General features: G+C 33.7%; 1 protein-coding gene across 4 annotated transcripts in view; it reads left to right on the plus strand.

Moving 5' to 3' along the window:
* LOC137628755 (muscle-specific protein 300 kDa-like) overlaps positions 1–24,323 on the plus strand; it is a 312,504-nt gene that overhangs the window by 66,434 nt on the left and 221,747 nt on the right. For 2 of the 4 annotated variants that reach the window (XM_068359939.1, XM_068359942.1), the window contains 14 exons: positions 655–729; positions 6,526–6,678; positions 6,948–8,720; positions 8,997–9,647; positions 9,762–10,915; positions 11,369–12,803; positions 15,556–15,720; positions 17,018–17,155; positions 17,690–17,902; positions 18,173–18,976; positions 19,209–19,382; positions 19,765–20,559; positions 21,087–23,642; positions 23,813–23,964. In XM_068359939.1, coding sequence (XP_068216040.1) covers positions 655–729; positions 6,526–6,678; positions 6,948–8,720; positions 8,997–9,647; positions 9,762–10,915; positions 11,369–12,803; positions 15,556–15,720; positions 17,018–17,155; positions 17,690–17,902; positions 18,173–18,976; positions 19,209–19,382; positions 19,765–20,559; positions 21,087–23,642; positions 23,813–23,964 — 10,238 coding nt within the window. The remainder of the gene's footprint in view (positions 1–654; positions 730–6,525; positions 6,679–6,947; positions 8,721–8,996; positions 9,648–9,761; positions 10,916–11,368; positions 12,804–15,555; positions 15,721–17,017; positions 17,156–17,689; positions 17,903–18,172; positions 18,977–19,208; positions 19,383–19,764; positions 20,560–21,086; positions 23,643–23,812; positions 23,965–24,323) is intronic. The other 2 variants (XM_068359940.1, XM_068359943.1) reach the window with 2 other exon arrangements.

Consider the following 24,323-nt stretch of genomic DNA (forward strand, 5'->3'; position numbering starts at 1 on the left):
ATATGACGATACGGTAACAGCTCTAATCTCTTCGCCAAAACTATTATTTGATGAATTATATATCTCATAGGAAGTCTCATGATAAATACTGTCTTCATGGCTTTTTTTTTGTATATTTTTTTTTTTTTTTTTACAAATAATTAACCTGCTTAGTATCAAAGATATATATGTAATTGTACAGATAAATCATATTTATTTATATTTAGAAAAATAAATAAGGTTCAATGAAATATTATATCATGTTAGCAGATTGATCATATCAGCGTTATTAATTAAAGTTTGATGTCAGATTCTAATAAATCCAAGATTTTTCAATATATTAGTATATTTACCTTAGGGATATTTTCAAGAAATCTTGGGTCTGATCTATTGGCTTCCATGTTCAGCTAAACCATTGTGGTGTTTCTCTTCTATTGAATAAATCGCTTATTTATTTAATATATATGGATATACAGTACTGTATATGAATTAACATCTTGCAAGCATTCACAGTATAACTAGAATGCTGTAGTGATGATCACCTTAATATCTCTCACACTGTGTAGTATGGCTGAAAGTGTCATTTTTTTTTTCACAATTTTTATTTTTCTGAACTGAATACTTTGTCTTTTATTTTTTAGAAACTTACTAATGGCTCTTGTTATTCCCCTCTAGGAATTCCTGCGGGTAGTTGATAGCCGGCATGTGTTGGTGCAGGAATTCATAACAATAGCTGATAATTTAGAACAAGTAAGACCTCGTATGGTATTGATCGAAGTAAGTTATTATTATCCTAAGAGAGTAAGGTTCTGATGCTCCGGAAGTCTCACACGAATGCTCACCCCATCCGTTCCTTTTGGTCCATCAGGGTCAACCTTGTATATGCAGATGTCTTTTTCAATAAATTGCTGGTTATTCTTGGTGGTTAGACCTGAAATTGTACAGAGTTTTATATATATATATATATATATATATATATATATATATATATATATATATATATATATATATATATATATATATATATATATGTATGTATTATGTATATATATATTGTATATATACATACATTATATATATATATATATATATATATATATATATATATATATATATATATGTATATATATATATATATATATATATATATATATATATATATATATATATATATATATATATATATGTATATATATGTATATGAATATATATATATATATATATATATATATATATATATATATATATATATATATATATATATATATATATATATATATATATATATATATAAACAGTAAACAGTAAACATGTATATTTATACATACGTATAGATATAAATGTATAATGTTCATTCGTTACATGATGCAACACTAAATTGGTACCAGCTTTTTGTGTTTAGTGGGAATTAGAGATGGTCAATAATGATTAACCATTTACAACATTTCTGCATTAAAAGGCTTGGCCCTTGACTACTGAGAAACTGCAAGAGTTTGCACACTTTGTGGAATTTGCAGACTTGGTGGCTGTTTCTGCAGTCTGTCTGAAACAATGGCCCATATTTTTTATCGTTTGATGTATAATTATTAGTAAGTTAATAGAAAATTTAAATTTCAAATCATAATCTTATGGAGTAAATTTAATACAAAAGTTTAATTTTCTGATATTTGATAGTGGTACCCACAAAAAAAAAAATCTGAATATTAAGTTCTCGTGGAGTTTACGATGATGAAAACATTCAAATGTCCATTCTGCCGAAGAACTATTTCAATAGCGCAAATGTCTATGAGAGGTAATGAGATCTTAATAAGCAATATTATTTTGTCCATCAAGTATAAAGGAGATAATTCCTTTGAAAAGTTAAAAAAGCATTAGTCTTGCAAGATTCTCAAGTAGAAAGCAATTTTCTGTGGGCTTCCGGAGCTAAGAGATTGGTGCATTTTCCCCCCTGGTACTGTTGTGTCTTTGAAGCCGTTGTGGATATACCCTGCCGCCACTGATTCCAGCTTATCATCAGGTTGTACCAGTTTTCCTTATCTAGTTTTTATTTTGTTTCTTGATTTCTTTTTATTTACATCTTTCAGGAAAATACTGTACACATCAAACGCTAGGGGGTGATGTCAGTACACAGTTATTTTGTATATTATTCTAATTGTGGGGCACTACAATAGATAATTTATACACCAGGTTATCATCTTTCTCCGATTCTTTTGGATGCTAAAAAATATTTCTTTATAAAGATTACCAAAAATTTTTTTTTTTATAAATTCTTTACATTTATCAGTTACGGGTCAAAATAAGTATTGCATTCATATTTCAATTAAGTATCTTCAACTGATTGTTTGTTTTCCACAATTTTTCAACCGTAACTGAAATAATGTAATGGAATATAATAAGGAATTATGTGCTTTTTAGAAATCCAAACAAAAGACTGGATTAATTGGGCATATATATAGGTACCATACATTCCCTCCAATCACTTTAGTTTTGTAATATATTTAAGAATTTTGTACAGCATAGCGATTACATTCTAGTTGAAGTCAATTTTGATAATAGTAATCAGTAATAACTAGATTGCTAGTTGTTAAGTTATGGTATGTTGGCCTCATCATATTCCATTAAATGATAGTATAGGTTAGGAGATAAAGTCTTTGAGTTCACCAGAACATTTTTCAAGTCCTCACGTATCCTTCCCCTTAGTGGATTAGACTGGGTAAAGTCTAAAGGGGGTGCAGATATCTATGATTATCTTCGGATACGTCCCTGAATATACACGATATCTACGGATAGTCGTTCCGGGGGTTGGAACCCTGTGATACCTGATGGTAAATCTCTTGTAATATCACTCGCAGAAATATTATACAGTAGGAAGCAGCCGAAGGGAACTTCCATCAGGACGACATGGCTATCTCACCCAAAAATAGGTTTTTCCTACGTCAAAATCCCTTTCATACTCTCATTTAACTCTCAGATGAGGAATACAAGGAATACAATTACTCATGCACTATTCTCAGTACAGTATATGCAAGTCTTGATTCAAAGTCTAGGTAATTGGAATTTCACGTGAGATAAACAATATAGAAATTTGCAAGACAAAGAAAACAAAAATGAATATAAATCAAACAGGAACAAATAAATACCAAATTGCCATCACTATCTATATTATCATAAATTTACCAAAACAGATTTACTGCATTGACATTTTCAAACGTTATTTAATTTATATCCTCTTTCCCAGTGTTATTATTGCAAAAAAGAAAGTCCTTTTATTTCGCCTCGTTTTGATTTTATTTTCACATATTTATCCAGCTTTATTTTGGATGCAACTTACTGTACCCGAAGTTCCCACCTGATTACCATCAAAGCTGCTCATGCTAAATGTAAATGATTTTTTGAAATAGAACTACTAACATACTGAAATAGGATTACTTAGATCAAATTCAATGTTCGTTTTTTTTTATCAAGAATTTCCACATTTATGCTTAATTTTACTATGTGGTGTTCAGGTCTTAATATATATTTTTCTTACTGATACTTGAATTTCATAATTCCTTTTTCTCAGTTATGTACATCTGATTAAACTTCAGATCTCATGTATATATATTTTTCCTTAGAGGTATTCAGATCTCCCATATATTTTTCCTTTGGTATTCAAATATAGTTCATTTTTTATGAGACATTATGTATACTGTACAGCTATTTAATAATTTTTCATTTTACAAATCTCTTTTGATTTTGTCAGTAATATCCAAGCCTCTTATTGATTTCATTCTTTGATAGTCAATTATCATGCTTCTTTTATTTTATTTTATGCATAGCTTAGTCTTAATTTGCTAAAGGATATTTAGAAGAACTGAAGTGTTATTGGTACACTGTGCTAAGAGTTCCTAGAATTTTAATCTAATGAATAGATTTAAAAGCATAGAATGTTTTTATTCAAATGTAGGGCCTCTTAACCTTCAATTCTTCTTTTACTTAATTCTTCATGATCTTTTTTCTCTTAAATTCTATTTGTTTTAAAGAAAGTAAAAATAATGACTTAAGGATATCATAGGTATATAGCAAAAATGGGTCATCTTTTTTTTTGTGTGTTTTTTATTTTTTTTTTTAAGTGAAACCAACAGCACGGCCAACTCAATTTTCTTATCTAGCCCTGGCCTGACTGAGAGAAAGAGAAAGTGATAATGTCAACTCTTGAAAGATCATAACACCGAGGGAGAAGGAAATCCAAAAAAGCTTTCAGGAGCCATGAAACAAAGTCATTATTAGTGGATGGAAACTTTGAATTCAATTTGATTTTTTAATTTATAAGAAAACTTTGTGCTTAAACATCTGGAAGGTATGCATTAGAACAAATATTTAATGGTATAAAGACATCAAAGAGTCTTATTAGAAAGGAGATGAAATCAAAGAGTCTTATTAGAAAGGAAATGATTTCAAAGAGTCTTATTAGAAAGGAAATGAATTCAAAGAGTCTTATTAGAAAGGAAATGAAATCAAAGAGTCTTATTAGAAAGGAAATGAAAACAAAGAGTCTTATTAGAAAGGAAATGAAATCAAAGAGTCTTATTAGAAAGGAAATGAAATCAAAGAGTCTTATTAGAAAGGAAATGAATTCAAAGAGTCTTATATGAAAGGAAATGAAACCAAAGAGTCTTATTAGAAAGGAAATGACCTTTCATAGAATAAATTAATTAAGTTTTGCTTTGAAATATTGTTTGATTTAATGTAACTTTTAGTAAGGCAACGTTGGAAAATTAGTTTGACCTGTATATAAAGGATTATTTTTATGATTGATTTACCAGTATAAGATTCATCTGAATAAAATTAGCTCATTAATGGAGGATGAGATTTGTATTCGTGATTTTCTTTTTATTTTTCTCTTTAGCAGAAAAGAAGAAACCCTTCGTTCTTAACTATGATAAGAGATATATAAGATATATATATATATATATATATATATATATATATATATATATATATATTTATATATAATATATATATATATATATGTATATAATATATATATTTATATGTATAATATATATATATATATATATATATATATATATATATATATATATATATATATATATATATATATATGTATATATAAAAATATATATATATGTATATATATATACAGTATATATATATATATATATATATATATATATATATATATATATATATATATATATATATGCCCCCCATTTAGTTTTCAAATACGAAAGTGAAGATTTACTAAATTGTTTATTCCATATAGATTAATGGCAAGCAAGTATCAAAGTTCATAATTAAATTGCATTAGTGCCGTCGAAAGAAATGTCCATGACATGACTTCATGAGAACAGGTGTTTGATTACACCTGCGTCCTGATTTAGTGAAAAGAGGTCGAGTTATTTTAACACTTGCGACGTGATGTCATTGATTGTAATTAGAACTCTGGTACAGTAATAACAAGTATTTTTGAAAGAAATGATATATATATATATATATATATATATATATATATATATGTATATATATTTATATATATATGTATGTATATATATTTATATATATATATATATATATATATATATATATATATATGTATATATATGTATGTATATATATATATATATATATATATATATATATATATATATATATATATATGTATATATATATACTGTACTGTATATAGATATATGTGTATATATGTATATATATATATATATATATATATATATATATATATATATATATATATATATATATATATATACAGTATATATATATATGTATATATATATATATATATATATATATATATATATATATATATATATATATATATATACACATATGTATATATATATATATATATATATATATATATATATATATATATATATATATATATATATGTATATATATGTATGTATATATATATACACACACACACACATATATATATATATATATATAAATATATGTATATATATATATATATATATATATATATATATATATATATATATATATATATATATATATATATATATATTCTACGTACTATTAATGATTTAATCTTGATAGGTATTTTAGTTATGTTCAAGTACAAGAATGATAATAAGGAAGTGAGTTTGAAAATTAAAAGAGCAATCAATTAATAAAAAAAACATTCCGAATAAGTAATATGAAAAAAGTTAATGAAAGGTTTCGATAAACATTATTGGGTAAATATAGTTACTGGTGAACACCACCGAGTAAATATAGTTATTACTGATAATTACCGGTCACTATACAGTACAGTATAGTTATAGATGACACATTCAAGTGTTCATTTTTGTATAGATAAACCCATCATTACATTACAGTTTCATACAGCGATATCGGAGGCACTTTTACGTATCGTTGTTTAAATTTTCTTTATATACTTTAAGACTAGTCAGTCAAGCATATCATACATCAAGATCACTAATCATTGTTTAATTTTTAACTGTGGTATTTTCTCCCTTCTCTTTTTATCCGTGTTCTCTTGGACCTCGGTGATATCAGGGATTGGTCTTCAGCATCATCCAGAATCAAGCGGAGATCGATAAGATGAGCGACGATTCATCTGATCTGATGGGCATCTCTGGAGACACCAGGATATCTGTGAATGTGCAGCAGATTACGTCAAGGTTCAAGGCCATTCAGGTCACAGCAAAGGTGAGAGTATGAAGAGACTCGCAAATGTTGCAAAAGTCGGAGAAATTTAAATTTTTGCTTCCTCTTGTTTGATGAATGTTGGATTTTCTGAAAATTTGCAGTACTGAAATAATTCATTGGGTTTTTATTATAAGGAAATTATAGTATATTTCAATTTGGTGAAGATATAGATTCTTTATGTTGCAATTCTGTGTTATAGAATTTTAGCATGATTATAGAAATATTTCTTTTAATCAAGAGCAATTTTTTTTTTTTTTTTTTTTTTGCAGGAAATTCTTAAGAAATGTGAAGTTGGTGTGGCTGACCACAAACTCTTCATAGAAAAATACAACCAAAGTGTTGGATGGTTAACTGCAGCACAAGATAAACTTGCGAGATGTGTTGAAATGCAAGGAGATAGAGCAAGTTTACAAAAGAGACTTGAGTTAATCAAGGAGCTTTTGAAAGAAAAACAAAATGCATTATCGCTGGTGAACAATACTGTGGAACTAGGAGAAAAACTGTATCCATCAACTGCAGATGATGGTCGAGAAGCCATACGAATTCAGCTCGAGGATCTACAGAGTTCATTTGATTCCCTCTTTGACAGTGCAGCAACTTTAGAAAGAGAGCTGCAGAGTAAGAGAGGTCGCTGGACTACCTTCGAAGAAGCCAGCGAACAACTCAAGACTTGGCTTCGTGAGACACAGAATCAGATGCCTGATGAGATTGAACTCAAAACGACTCTTGATGAGAAACGTGCCCAGCTGCAGACCTACCGCATGCTGCTCCATGACATTCTTGCTAAACAGCAGACAATACTTGATGTAAGAGACAAAGCAGAAAATCTCCCAGAAAAAGCTGATCGTGTCAACACATTCTTGGACTCGGCTAATGCTCATCATCAGGAGATGCTGCAGCGTGTGCAATCTTTCTTGGAACGTTATGAAGCCATAGTGAGTGACCATCAACAATACTGCAAGGCAGTATTTGAAACCCAGGAGTGGTTAGATGCAACACATAATACTGTTGAAATGTGGGGAGAATTAGATTGTGATCACATTACACTTCGTGCCAATTTAGAAAAATTAAGGAATTTGCAATTAAGTTTACCAGAAGAAGAACCCAGAGTTTTGCAAGTAAGAACTTTAGGAGAAAAAGTAATTCCAGGTACAATTCAGTCTGGCCAGGTAAATGTTCGCTCCCAGATTGATACAACTTTACAGGACTGGCAAGGTTTGTTATCTGCTGTTTCATCTACTATTGAGAAAATTGAAGCCACCTTAAATCAATGGGGAGAATTTGAAAGCACTAAAGATGCTATCCAGAGCTGGCTTCGCGAAACGGATAATAAACTACATGCTGTAAATCTTAAAATAACTTTAGCTGAAAAGCAGGAGACTCTCGATATGTTGAAAGCTCTCCAAGGTGAAGTTCGAGCTAAGGAGTTAGAAATGGATCAGTTAACTGAGCGTGCTCAGAATTTGTATCAAGGCAGTCACTCATCTCGAGGTTCTCAAGTTAGTGAGCTCAGCACCCGATATACACAAATTTCTACAAAGGTGAAAGACGTTCACTCACGTTGGCATCAATATGTTAGTTATCATACAGACTATGAGAGCAGATTAACAGAATGTAGAAACTGGCTTCAAGATATAAAGAAAAAGCTTGGATGCTGTACAGATTTATCAGCAACTTCTCAAGAGGATCTGAATAAGAAAATGGAGGCTATCCAAGATTTGCTTTTACTCAAGGAAGAGGGTTTCACTAAAGTCCAAGGAACTGTTGAGCTAGCTCAGACTGTCCTTGCCAATACTGCACCAATGGGCCATCACCAGATTAACCAGACTGTTGAAGAATTACAACAAGATTGGAGTGTCTTGGCCTCTAAGATGGTAGAAACTAAGACGTACTTAGATGAAACAACACATAGGTGGGCTGGATTCCTGGAGAATATCCATCTTTTACAGAAGACTATCGAGCATGTGGAGCATACATTATCTGATGTGAGCCAATTCCAGTCTACCCTATCTGAGAAAAGGGCTCAGTTAGAACGTCTAAAGGTGAGTACATACCCAATAATTCAATTTTTTTAGTTTTACAGATAAAACTATAGATGAACATTTATTGAAAGAAGCTTGTTCTATGATTTGTGTAAATGTGTTCTGATAATTATAAGCTTAATTAGATATCACACTTTCAGCTTAAATACTGTACTTAACTTATTACATTAAAATTGCCCTTTTGAACATTTCTTTTCAAACATTTAATTTGTATTAACTTTAAATTGCCCTTTTGAACATTTTTTTTCCAAACATTTATTTTGCATTAATTTTCAGAGCCTTGAAGAAAAACTCCGTTGTGAGAAATACGAGGTTGAGAGTTTGAAAGCAAAATCTGCTGAGATGCTAGCAAGTGGACAGCAAGCACAGGCAGCATCCCAGGCTCAGAATATTCTTAAGCAATTTGAAAACCTCTCTGACCGCATCAAAACTCTTCGTATGGAGCGTGAAACACAATATCGTGATCACCGACACTATAAGGAGGCCTATGATGATCTACATGCCTTTGTCAACAGGACACGTGACAAAATCCCTGCTCTCAAACAGAGAAATCTTGGTGACAGGCTCTCAATAGAAACTGCTGTCCAAGCTCTAGATACTCTCTTAACTAGGCAGGCTCAAGGCCAGATTTTGGTTGATCAACTGTTCCACCGTGGAGAGGTATTTTTGCACTCTACTTCAACATCTGGACAAGAAACATACAAAAATGAAATGAGAGCAGTTAAAGAAAGCTTTGAAGAATTATTCAAAGAAATTAGTAAGCAGAAAGATGTCCTTGAAAAAACTGTTGTTCAGTGGCGTGATTATAAGGACGAATATGAGAAGCTGTCCGACTGGCTGCAGAAGGCTGATGCTGATATGAAGGCCTATAAAACTATGCTTTATGCAAGCATTGGAGAAAAGACCCAGCAGGTCAATAATGTTAAGGTAAGTTTATTATACAGTATTGTTTGATAATTTTTCTGCATTTATAGACGTAAAATTTATATCCATGTGCATTGTCTAATAATTGGTACTAAATCTCTTCTCATATTGTTACAGGAATTACTTGAAAATCTTGGGAAACATCAAACTCAGCTTAAGAAGCTTAATGAATTGTCTCATACCCTTCAAGAAACACACCTTGATTCATATGTTCAAAATCAAATGAGGCACTTAAACTCACGATACCAGGTGTTGATTAACATGGCAAAAGACGTCCTCCGCAAGGTTGAAGCTAGCTTTGACCAGCATAGACAGTATGAGAGTTATCTCAGTAAAGCAAGAGAATGGATTGATAATGCTCAGATGGTTGTACGTGACTGTGTAGATATGTCTCCAGACTCAGGTAAAGAGAGCTTGGAACGACATCTAGAAATGATTCAGTCTCTGATGCGAAAGCAAGAGGAAGGCCAGTCGCTTGTACACCAAGCTATTAACTGGGGTGAAAAGGTTCTCAGAAATACTCGTGCTGATGGACGTGATCTAATCAATGAGAACCTGGAAGAACTGCAATCAGATTGGGATCGTTTAATAAAGAAACTTTCCAGTGCTAAGGTTACTCTAGAAACTAACTTGCTCCAATGGGCTGACATGAGTGTATCTTATACCAACATGCAACAATGGATCAGTGAAAGAGAAGCAAAGCTACAGCAACTCGCCACTGCAATTGCAGCCTCATATAAAAGGGGATCAGGTCTCTCGCCTCGAATTTCAACTCTCAGCATTGGAGAAAGAAAAGCCAATCTTCGAAGAACCAACAGTATTGTACAGGATATTGTTTCCTTTGAACCAATGATTGAATCTGTTACATCTAAAGCAACAGAGAGTCAAGCAAGCCAAGTGAAACATAATGCATCTGAGATATCAAGTAAATACCTTAGTCTCAGTAAACAAGCAAAGGAACTCCTTGAAAAACAACAAGATATGGTTGATCATCATCAAGAATTTGTTGATGCTGGCAATGAGTTCATGCACTGGCTCAGAGCTGCCAAGGAACGCATGGCGAAATGTGCAGAACCCACTGGTGATAAGGATACAATAAGTGGCAAAGCAACTGTTCTAAAGTTACTGCAAAATGAGCAAGAAGAAGGTCAAAAGAAGTTGGACAAGGCCTTCTCCTTAGCAGAAAGAGCTTGTAATTTGGCGGATGATGAAGATAAGGAAGTCATTGAAGAGGAGGTAGCATTTTTGCAAGATGAATTTGATACCTTCTTGTAAGTATATGTAGATATATCATACACTTCCAGTTCTAGTTATCTTTATCCAATATTGTTCAATTTCCTCAGCAAAAGACATCTAGATTTATGTTTTGCTCTTGTAGATTTTTAGTTTTAGTGCAAGTGTCTGTGTTTTTTTAAGCTTCTATTTTTAGTGAATTTTTTAAGAACAAATACCTCTTGGGGTAATATCATACAGTTCGACATTTGTAGATAACAGAACACATCGATATTCTGCATACTTTACACATGCTATATTAGTTTTAGTTTCAAAGGTTTCATTTACTTTACTTGATATCTTGTTAAGAGTTATTATTATGGATACAGTAGATTATATTTGAATTAGGTAATCCAGTATGAAATTGTATGATAAAGTTAATGTTATCTTTTGATCTTCAAACTAACACGAGTTCATCTCTCATAATTTTGAAACATTCTTTTCAATTTCAGGGGCCAACTTGGCAAAACAAAGAACCTTTTGGAAATGGGCATTGTCAAGTGGACAGAATATGAAGATAAATTCCATGAGTGTGAAGAATGGCTTTCAAAAATGGATGCTAATGTGCAGAGTTATAACAAGTTACAGAATACTGTATTAGAGAAGAGAGCAGTATTAGAAGAATTCCAGTCACTGCTTCAGAACATATTTGATTGGCAGAAGACCCTAGATTTACTAAACATGCGTGCCCAACTTCTTCTAGAGACTTGCGCTGACTCACGTGTCAGCAATGCAGTCACTCAGCTCACTACAAAGTACAACACTCTCCTTTCCTTGGCAAAGGAGGTCATGAGGCGCCTTGAGATGCACTTCCAGGAGCATCAGCAACACAATCAGCTTTACAGTGAATGTAAAGACTGGATTGACCGTACACGTAGCAAGCTCCAGGCCTGTGAAGGAGACGCTAGTACCCTGTCTGAACTAGGGGAAAAACTTGCTGACATCAAGATTATCAAGAATTCCTTGGAACAAGGCCAGCACAAGCTTCGGTATGTTTTGGAACTGAAGGAACGCGTCATTATGAACACAGAACAGTCTGGAGCTGCTAAAATTCAAGAAGACACAGAAAATATAAGAATTGAATTTGAAAAACTTATGTCTGATATATATAATATGCATCAGAGTATAAGTACGAAGTTATCCAGACGTGAGGAGACAGACAAAATGCGCGAAACTGTCTTTGAATGGCTGGATGAGCTTAGCTTAAAAGCCTCAGAACATGGTGTACTTTTCAGTGAACTTAGTGATAAACGGGCAGCATTGGAAAAATACCGCATTCTCTTGCGTGATATTGCAGCTCACTTTGACATGGTTGAACGTCTTGCAGCCAAGAGGAATGATGAGGGATACTCTCAGAATGAGGTCGATGAGTGTCTCAACAAATATGACACCATTAAGAAGTTGGTTATTGACAACATCAAGACTCTTGAAATCTATGTTGGAGAACACGAAGCCTACTATTTGGCCTTATCAGAAGCTAATGACTGGCTGCGAAAAATCCGCATCACTGTACAGCAATATGCTGATAGCCATGGTGAAAGAAAGGAAGTGCTTGAAAGACAGCAGCAGCAGGAAGATATTGCTGAGGAGTTCCAAGAAGGAGAAGAACTTGTTAGCAAAGCCCTTGAGCTAAACCGGTCGATAATATCAAGCACTTCAGAAGAGGGCAAGGAGACCTTAACTTCAGAATCCCGAAATCTCAACGTAGAGTGGGAAACCATTCAGCAGACAAGCAGAGACATTCTCCGCACCATGGAGAAATGCCTGCAGACATGGGACGAGTTCACTGATTCATACAACGAGTTCAACAGCTGGCTCTCAACTTTCAGGGAGAAGGTTTCACACCAGCCAGATGAACCAACTCCTGAAGACCTTGAGACATGGAAGGTAAGGGGTGTTCTTTGTTACTCGTCAATTCATGTGTTTAGGAGTCAGCTCTTTGTAATTCATTCTTAAAAACCAGATGCTTTATTAGCTTTATTAACAATTTTATGAGTAAGATATTTCAGTGTTTATCTTTTTTTTATTCATATCTTAGCAGACCAGCTTCTGATTTTCTTGATCTAAAGCGGTACCTTAGATTTACAGATACCGTACTTAGATGTCATTACTGTATTCGTTTTGATTTTAAATGCATTACCTGAAAAATACTTTTGAGTAATAACATTTGTTGTGGATTGATGCAAAACTTGAAAAATGTTGTACTAGAGATAATGATAAGACAGCAGTCTCACTTGATTCCACCGTGATGAGCTCATGATAAAGTCAGAATTTCCATTTATAGTACAATACATAATTGTACATGAATGCTGCGGGCTTACTCTTAGATATTTAGGATTTATATGATTTAGTACAAAAATCTGATTATCTTTGGTACTGTATAAGGTTGCCATTTAGTTTCTGCCAATGAAGATCTTTAAAGCTGTGTCTAGATAAGCATATTTCTGATTAGGAAAATCTTTAAAATCTTATAGTTTAAATGCATAAGGCAGCAATATATCCTTCAATGCGACTAACATCTCGTACATAGAGGCATTTTCTCGTTTCCTTTTAAGCCTTGGTATTTTGTGCCTTTCTGAGAGTGCATGATATCCCTGATGTAATTTTTAGCCTGGTATCACTAACAAATGATGTTTAATCAAAACCTGAATCCTACAGTTTGACAAAAGGCTTTTAAGTAGTTTTACCGGGTGAAAATTTTAACTTATTCTCGTTTTCAGTAAAATGAGAAGAAATTTTGATATTTTTTTTAAGAGATGCTATAGGACAAAATCACCATCAAAATGTTTGAGAAAAAAATAGAGCAGCAATGAAATTTACTTGTTTTTCATTGTAAGTTAGGTGGGATTTTTAGATGTGCACACATTCTGCAGTTAGAAACAATGTTTATCAGAATGTTGTCAGTACCAAAATACAGTACAGTATATTACCTTCATCCCGTCCAATTTTGTTTAAAGAGTGTAATAATTCACAGCTCCTTGTGAACAAAAGAGTTGGTTAGGATTTTGTAAATTATTATCCGACTTAAAAAAGCCTGGAGATTGTACGCTCAAAATGACAGGTTGATGTTTTCATATTTTATATAATTCCTGGGGGAATTGAGATTCTTACTTAGGAATCTTTAAATCTTGTTTTTCATTACCACCCTAATTTGAGTTTTTAGGGTCTTAAGCCTTGTCCGACGGCCAAACAATGATACCAGGCCATAATAGTTAGCGAAAATGATTGTTGATGACGTCAGAAGCGGGAAAACTAAAGGCAGGGATCTGGCAACAATGTCTGATGCCAGATCCCTTTCTGTGGTTTCCCCGCTTCTGGCGTCATTAACCCTCATTCTTACTAACTATTGTGGTCTGGTATCACTGTTTGCCCGTTGGGCATGCTCGATCGTGTGGTCAGGGCTTTAGAAGTGTAGGTTTCTTTATCTTGTTATAGTTAGTGAGAGTAGTTTTCCTAATGGGATGTATTGTGTCTTTAATATAAAAAATAAAATTAGTTTTGTGGTGCAAATATTAATGTCATCTTAGGACTAATGTTAGAATTTTTAATATTTCTATTTGTGATGAATTAAGAATTTTTATAATTGAGATTTGAATCATTCATAGAAAAAGATATTGATATAGATTTTATTAGAACTCTGGGTGTTTCTTTCATGTTTTCAAATCTTCTTTATGGTTTCCTTCTATATAGGGAAGTTGCTGCTACTATTTAAGAAAAAAAAATCTTGTGAATTTATGCCAATACTGAAATTTTCTCAACACAACATATTTTAATCAGCATGTAACGTTTTATATACAATTTGATATCCATGTTAACTAAGTCACAAATTACAGTAAGATTGGTTATTATTGTGACATTCCTACTACCTTGTTACAGAAAAAAACTGGTTATTTTTTACCTCACCTGTTGTAACCTGCTATACTTATCAGGCTCTCATTACCATACCTGTCCATATGCCTCCAGACCCTTGTCACTCAGAAGCTTTTTACTGGAGTTTTGTTAGCCCCTTCACCTGTACAATATACTTGACCCTTCCACTTGTAACTGATGAAGTTTTACATAGCCTGTATTTGTTGGAATTCCTTTGAGACCAAACAGGGTAGAAGCTTTTAATTTGTCTTTATTTTATAATTTTTTCATGATATTTCTTTTTTTCATAGGCTATACGACTAAATAGTTAGAATTTTCTTCAGCATAGTTTGTAAAGGAGTCATTTATTTCAGTTCAGGCAATTTTACTTCTGAATTCTTATGAATACTGTACTGTGGAATCACAATTTTATAATTCTTATATCACTATACATGTAATGAAAATAAAATTAAATGTAAAAAAAATTTTGTATTCATTCTGTACATTTTCATGTACACGTAGGTAGAATTTTCTTTAGATGATATTTTCTTGGGTGTTTGTTTTTGGTTGTTGTACTTTTCCTGAAAGCAAAAATATTTTTTAAGAAACATAAAAGTAAACAAAAAACTAGATTCTCCTGCTTGGTCTCCTTTAGCATGTCCAACCTGACCCTTCCCCATCATCCAGCTCCGATAAAAACATGAAAATTTATCATGAGTTTCTGTTTGAAGTCTTGCCGTTCCTGAATGCAACTGACCACTCTTCTTCTTTCTCTTCTCTCCAAATTAAGACATCTTTGCAGGAACTCTTGAATGAGGCCAACAACAAGAAGATCTACCTGGAGGTCGTCAACGACAGGTGCGAGGTGCTGATGGATTACAGCGCCCATGCCCCCATCAGAGACATGACTGTCCAGCTGCAGTCGGAGTACACCAATGTCCTCACTAACCTCCAGGTGAGTAATTAAATAAAATAACTATAATACACAGAAAAACAATAGTGATGTCTTGTCCTATACTCAATTTTTTTTACTGAGGCACATTTGCACTGACTTGCAGCCGTGCCCTTTTAGCTCGGAAAAGTGTCCTGTTATCCGATTTGTTAGAATTATCTTGTCCAACCAATCAGCGATCAGGAAACTTTTCCGAACTAAAAGGGCACCCCCTGCGAGTCTGTGTAAATCTGCCTCACTAAAAAGAATTGAGTATAAGTAAATGTTGAGTGAGATTAATTGGTTTTCTAGTACAGTATATGCTGGCTTTCCTGTTGTGTTAGAAATAGCTTTTGATTATATTGGGGAGAATTGAGAAGGCTTTCCTGCTATCAATGTTATATATTGTAAGAAATGACTCTTAATTTTATTTTCAGGATGATTTCGTTCTAATTAAGTCCCGTGTTGGGTTAGCAGAAATAGCTTATTACTTTTTTAGGGAACTTTCCTCCTATCAGAGAAAAGCGTTTTCTCAGAAATTGACAAAAAAAAAAAAATTTATATTAAAGCCTTTGATTTTTTGTTTAGATTCTATAGGCACAATATTTCAAACTTTGTTTCATTTTTTTAGATATATATATATATATGTATATATTTATATATATATATATATATATATATATATATATATATATATATATATATATATATATATGTATGTATATATATATATGTATGTATATATATATATATATATATATATATATATATATATATATATATATATATATATATATATATATATAGATAGATAGATAGATAGATAGATAGATAGATAGATAGATATAGAATTTTGGTTTGAAAGGCCTTTGATTTTGTAGTGGTTATCTAATCAAACTTGAAGTAACAACCATATAAGATGAGGTTTTGGGCTCAATGGCCTTGTTGGAATTCTGAAAAACAGTAATAATGATATTTTTTTTTAATTTTTATAGCACCTCCAGACTAAATATTTTTTCTCATGTAAAGTCATTTCAATTAGATATTGATTAACATTTCATTTGTATCTACATTTATTATTATTATTATTATTATTATTATTATTATTATTATTATTATTATTATTATTATTATTATTAATTGCTAAGCTACAACCCTGTTGGAAAAGCAGGATGCTATAAGCCCAGGGGCTCCAACAGGGAAAATAGCCCAGTCAGGAAAGGAAACAAGGAAAAATTAAATATTTTAAGAACAGCAACAACATTGAAACATTAAACTTCAATGAATTTTCAGTTCCTTAAAATGTTTTTTTCACCCACAGAGTATGGTTGTAATCGCTCAGAAAACTCTGACGGACCACACAGAGTTCATCACAGCAAAGGAAGAGTTCGAGAGATGGCTGGCCCGTTCACAGGGCACTGTCAATGATTGCCAGGAAGGCTCAGGGTCAGAGGAACAGGTGAGTGACACGATGAACTGAAAAGAGAAAGTTGCAGGTAAACTGGATCTCCGAGTGGAAACATAAGAGGTCAAGCAAATTTATGTGGTTATTACTGAATTATCATTGTTAAGAAAATTAAACATCATAAGCTTTGGAAATGACTTTTAGTTACAAAAAAAGTAATTTTTTAGGAAAAAATCCATTTGTATAAATTTGTAATTTTCAGAAAATCTAGAAGTGCCTTATCATTACTGTCCAAAACATTGTCTAGGCAAACGTGTCAAATAACTGGACCTTGGTATAAATGTAAGGCTGCATTGCAAACCTTCCAATAAGGACATACCCCGTAGTATAAGCTGGATTATATACCATTTATCTTATTAATCCCAAATTACATTTAGTCATCAGTTTCATCAGAATCTACTGTATACATCATAAAATAAGATATGGAAATATAATTGCATGAGAGTTAGGATTTAGTTCATATCCTTTTATAAGTAGAAATGATTTCTAAACTCACTTTATAATATCCATTTAATTTTGTGTCAACAGGTTCGTGAAAAACTTGACACCGTTAAATCAGTTGTGGCAACGCGATTATCTGAGGGTCAACATTTGTTAGGTGTCCTTGCTGAAGCATACACTAGAGCCATCAACCTAACTCAAGTTGATCAACAGGAAGCTATTCGTCAAGAGTTCACAAAGCTACGCAATGGTTGGGATCAGCTGAATATTTCTCTCAATTCAACTCTCTCCAATTTGAAAGTAAGTTATGATTGTATAAAATATCTACTGATAAATATCAGTATTTTTCTTTCGATAGTTTTCTATTCATGGAGAGAACACTGGTGTTTGAAATCTACTGAACTTTTACCTCTGGTTCTTTTTAGTATTTTTTTTTTTATTTATTTCTTGTTATTGAATCATTGAGGCTCTTTGATTTCTACAATTTTCTTATCAATACTGGCCAATGAGGAAAATATAATAAATGTTCAGAGCAAATGTTAAATTGGAAATTCCATTCTGTTTTTACAGAGCAGTGTCAGCCGCTGGGAAGAGTTTGGAGAAGCTCAGACAAGGCTGAGCTCTTGGCTTGTAGAGCTTGAAGAGCACCTGGTTGAAACTCCAGACTCAAGAGGAGAATTTGCAGAGATGAAAACGTTGCTTGAGCGATATAAACACATCAGCCTTCAGATCCAAGAGAAGCACAGTGAAGTTCAGAATCTTTCAGATGATGCCGAAGAGTTTGCCAAGAAGGCATCAGATGAAGAAATACTGAACAAGGCTGAAGAAATTGAAACCAAGTGGGATCGCCTCAATGACCGCTGCAACGAAATCATCTCAAAACTGGAAGAGGAGATTGCAGACTTCAATCACTACCAGATTGCTCTGCAAGACACTGAGAAATGGCTCTTGCAAATCAGCTTCCAGCTCATGGCAGAAAATTCATTGTACATTTGCAATAGAGAGCAAACCGAGGAGCAGATAGAGAGTCATGACGAGGAGTTGACGGAGATTGTTGATTACCAGCAAACGCTTGACGAAGTCAAGAATAAGGGTAGAAAGCAAATCGACCGTTATGTTGGAACTATGCCTTCCATTCAGGATAAAATTGAAAGACAACTTCATAATATTCAAGAAAGTTACAATTCTTTGCTAGGGACAGCCAATCACATTCAGAAGCGACTGAATGAGTCCTTAGCTAAGTTTGAAGAGTATGAAGCTACCCTTGAGTCCATCCAGAAGAACCTTGAGGAATGGGAGCCGACCATTATGGAAGAAAATGACACAACTATTCAGACAATGGAAGAGGCCAAATATCATTTGGAATGCACACGAGTAAGTGAATTACCTTTTTTTTTTACTAATTTGCTTACTATGATAATTTCATACAAAAATGTGACCTACAATGTAAGGAGATTATATTCACCACAAATTGATCATATGCTTGATAAATAACCTTAAAATTCATACTTCATTGCATTGATATACACCCTTAACTTGCTTTAATGCTGTTATTGCTTATTTGGTGCTTCTATTACTTTGCTTTCATTGTTCTTTCATTTTGCAGTCATGGCATAGCAAGCTTTTGGGTGAAAAATCCCGATTGGCATTTGCTGTGCAAGCCTGCGAAGCTGCTACTGCTTCAATCTCCAGGCCAGGATCCCCGCAGGATGTTATTTCTCAGTCCATTCCAGAAAGGGAACTGATTGTGAGGGCTAAGTTGGAGGATCTTATTGACCAGGTAAAAAGTGGAACATAAAATGTAAAGAGTGAATTGTCTCAGCTGAATATTCTTACAGTATTTGATTTATATTTGCTGTGTTTGTTTTTATATGTGTGTGCATTCGTGTCTGTGTATACATGTACAAAAATTGATTTAGGAGCAAATGGTATGCTTAGTTTTAGCATAAGAATACTCTTGATGTTCTATTTGAGGCATTTTATTTTCTTATGTCTCATAGATATGAATCTAGTAGAATTCTTGATTAAGAATGTACAGTAGTTTATATTTTCTGTAGTAAGTGATTGCTGAATGTCTTTTTAAGTTTCTGTAAAACTACTAAATGTTATAAGTATAGTCTCTTGTGTATACGTATATTTGATTTTGCTGAACTAATTTTTAGGTACAAGCTCGTGTGCAAACCATTAGCAGCTCTGTGAGTGAGCTTGAGGAGCTGGGTCGCCAGAATGATACTATAAGGAAGTGGATTGAGGAATATCGCATCATTGTCCAGGACTTTAAGAGTCGACCTGCAAAACTTCGACCTGAAGCCTCAACCACTGAAATATCCCAAATGAACGACCTTCGTTCAAAGATCTTGGAGAAACAGACCATCTTAGATGAGCTGGAAATCAAGCAGATGAACTTAGCCCCTGACATGGCAGACTCTGATAACCGTGAACAGCTGAACCGTCTTGAAGAGGAAGTAACTATTCTCATAGACAACAGAACTGCAGTTCTTCAACAAATTGAAGAGTACAGGAGCAAACTTCAAATGGTTTACAGTTGGTTTGATACTATCATAAAACAGTTAGAGAAATGTGACAAGTCAGACAGCCAAGATTCCTTTAGAAAATCTGAAGAAGTGCAGCAACTGTGGAACCAGTTTGAAGATGCACATACCCAGCTGGATGAACTGAAGATCAAGGCTGGTGACGTCATGCTAGAACTGTCCAGCCTAGATGTACAACAGGTAGAGGAACAATTGCGATCTGTGGAAAAGAAGTACTCTGACTTGCAGAAACGTGTGGGTAAGAAGATGCAAGTGATAGAGATGACCCGCAAAGGTTTCGAAGATACAAAGTTGGACATTGTTAATTTACAACAATGGACTAAAGATAAACTTGAATTCATCAGGGAACCTCCTCAGCTTGGCTACACCAGCAAAAGCACCGAAGTCAAACTCCAAGATGTAAATGTAAGTTTATTCTTTATTTATGTTGTTGAAGATAAAGAAACTTTACCTTAATGATATGAAGATTTTGGACAGGTTTAAATCTCAAAGTTAATAGCACTAAAGTAAATGATTTTTGCTGAGATAGTTAAATTAATAATTACAGAAGAAATTAAGAACATATTTTAGAATTTACATTTTTTGCTTATAAAGGAAGAATTCAGAAATTGTATTAGGCCTTCTTTGCTATTCCAACCTATTATTGTATGATATGATACGTTTGTTTAGAATTTTGAATAAATTAAGTTACATGCAAATAAATAAAGGGACCTGCATCTTAGCAGTGTCGTATTCTGAATATACTTACTTTTGTACATTATGTCTTTGTGTTTAATATAAAATATTTAATGAATAATAGAAGTAGTAGACAATATACAGGTATTTTTCAGTATATCTTTATACGTAAATTTGTCTAATTTGTAGTACTGTACTACAAAAGGTGTAATATATCAAAATTTGTACATGTATCTTTTCTGTATTTAATTTTTTAGAATCTCGTAAAGGAGGTCTCAGCCAAGAAAATGCTACTCACTCAACTTGAAAAAGCTGTTGAAAACCTCAAAGGTGATGTTGAAGATTCAGAACTGGAAAATCTTGACCACATTCTCAGTAAAACTACAGAAGATCAGGGAACTCTACATTCTCATGTAATGGAACTTAAGAAGGCCATGATAGCATCGTACGAGGAACGACGTAGCTTTGAGCAAGTCTTGGAGGAAGTAAAGACCTGGTTGACACTTAAAAATGATGAAGTTGTTTGTCCAGATGTCCTAGCCCTCAAGTCTGATATTGCTGAACGTATTGTGGAAAAATATAAGCGTCTTGATAATGAATTAAAGCAGTATGCAGATACCAATGTGGCTGGAGCTAAGAGACAAGGAAGTGCTTTGTACAAAGATTGTTCTGATGAGGAAAAGAATGAGTTGCAGGCCATCCTAGAAGATTTAGATGAAAGGATGAACAGCACACGGCAAACGTTGTCCGAAACAATTAACTTCCTTAACCATTTGCTGGAGGCACGTAAAGATTTTGAAAAGGAAGTTGACATGGGCCAAAAGTGGATTCATCAAGCTGAAGTTGCCATGCAGACAGACATTAGGAGTCTCAATACTGCTGATGTCTTAGCTGAACAGCTTAAGAAACTCAAGAAGATGGAAGATGAACGGGATTCATCAACCAAGAGAGTCATGGATATTGCCAATATGTGCGAAGAGCTCTTACCTTATCTAACCGAATCTGACAAATTTGGTCTTGGAGAAACTGTGAGAGATCTTCAAGATAAGACAACAAGGATAAATTCTTCAATTGGGGATAAGACAGAACAGGTTCGCAACACTATTACACAGCAAAGAAAGGCTACAGAACGCATTGTCCAGTTTACTCAGCATTTCTCCACTGTACAGAAAGAGATCAAGTTACTTAATAAACCAGTTGGCCATACTCTCGAAGATGCACAGGAACTATTGACTTCCTATCAAGATTCTCTTACCAAACTTAATGAGTTCAGAAAGAATATGGATGAGGCTTCTGGTTCCTCAGAAATGAGTGCTGGAGAGATGAGAGACGTGAATCAACAGTACCATGAGCTTTCATCGGTAATTGAAAGGCAGATAACTAGAATTCGTCAGCAGATTCTCCTTAGGCAACAGTATAATTCTCTTATCACCGAGATCAGTGGCTTTGTTAATCGATATACAACTGTGGTCAAAGATATTGAGCAAACAGAAAAGACAGTAACCGATAAGCTCAAGAAATATAGTGAGGTCATCACTAGGATTCAAGAATGTGAAGCTCAACTAACATCAGCACAAGATAAGGGTGCTACTATAAGTCAAGAAGGTACTTCTGAGGACCATAATGCTATTACAGAACAAATCCAGTCAGTTAAGACCTCATTAAGTGGTCTTAGACGTGAAGTGGAGAGAAGATATTCAGAGCATGAAGTTACCGCGGAAACACATAAGCGCATCCAAGCTGAACTGAATATGGCCATGGAATGGCTATTTGAACAAGAATCAGAGATGAAGACCCGGCCACTTCTGACACTTGACGTTGAAAGCGCAGATGAAGAGCTGGATAGCCACGAAGAACTGGCTGCTGACATTGGAGACCAACTGAAGAAAATTCGTGCAATTCAAGAAAGGGCCAAGAGTGAATCTGGTTTGCCATATATTCTTCAAGAAAGATTATCAGAAGCTAATATGGTTGTTTCTACATTCCCTCTTGAGCTTGAAAGCAGATTGAAGTACTTGAAGGATGCAAAGATGTTGAGAATTGATTATGAAGACTTCACAACGAAAATTAGCAACTGGATCAATGAAGCTCGGAAACGTATTATTGATGAAGATGGTGTTGATTATGAAAATGTAAGGTCAGAGCTGGAAGATCATTTGGGTTATTTCTCAAGTGAAAGGATAATTGGTGAATCACTTGAACAGCTTGGAAATATTGCAGAGAGAATAGTCCCATCACTTACTAATGAAGACCAAGAAGTATTAACAGAAGAGCTTGCAAAGCTCACCAAAGATTTAGATGATGTAACCAAAGCTGCCAGAGATCATAAAGCTCACCTTGAAAAGAGTGTGCAACTTGCAACTGAATACAATGCTCTTCTAGAAAAGGGTAAAGGACTTATTGGAGATGCTGACAGCAATACTCTGTATGATGACACTGCTATCAATGTAGCAGCACTCCGCATCAACCTGCAAAGGCTTGATGAAGAACGTGTTCGCCTTTATGACAAGAGTAATGTCATCCAAGACTACACTGAAAAGTCCAACGAACTTCTTCAGCAGGCTGTAAAATCAAATCAGATCACCATAGGTAACCAGTTGCTCCAGATCACGAAAGACTGGAAGACCTCCTTAGAAGAAATGGACAGTCGCAGGGAAGCTCTGTCTTCTCTTATAAGCCAATGGCAAGACTATGACCTGGCAGTTCGAAGCCTCGAAGTCGGGTTCAACAATCTCGAACAGCGCCTTAACAAGGAGCTGGACCCAACAACCACGAATGATTCGGACATCGATACTGTTAAAGCCACTGTCCAGGTAAAGATCTTTGATAAGCCCTATGTTTAGACCTCAGTGTAATATTAGTAATTGTCATCTATATTTAGTCTGAAAGAATATTGCTATAAAGGAACCAAGATAGTTGAGATTCTTTTTGTTGAGTTGCATAAGTTGGACCCATAATATCAAACTTTGTTTTACTTTAACAGTCTTTGGAGGAAGAGGCCGAAGAACTCGGGGAGGAGGTGGAGGGTCTTCAGAAGAGGGCCGAGGGGGTGCTGTCCTACCTACACACCGTCAGCGCCGTCGCTTACGCCAACGTCAAGGGCAACCTCGAGAGACTGGTCCGCCGCCATCCCGAGTGAGTACATGAATTGACATTTTAGCAACTAGTGACATATAAAGTATTTAAAAGTAAAAAAAAGAGATTTCATGTCTTTTTGGCTTTTATAAATTTATGATATTGCCTCAGACCATTTTGTCTATTTATGTGTCACTAGTTCAAGCTAGTATGATTGCACCTATGTATGAATCCATACATACGTGTATGAATACATTTATCACTTATTATTTCCATTTTCATCCTCATTTTATTTAGGTATTATTCGAACACTATAATATTCAAGTCTTGTGCTTCATATATTCGTTTGGTTTATGATATATTCCGTTTATTTTTTATAAATACCAGCTCGTCATTTGTTTATTGGTACATGCGGGTTT

Source organism: Palaemon carinicauda, chromosome 36, assembly GCF_036898095.1.
Source record: "Palaemon carinicauda isolate YSFRI2023 chromosome 36, ASM3689809v2, whole genome shotgun sequence".
Taxonomy (NCBI): Eukaryota; Metazoa; Arthropoda; class Malacostraca; order Decapoda; family Palaemonidae; genus Palaemon; species Palaemon carinicauda.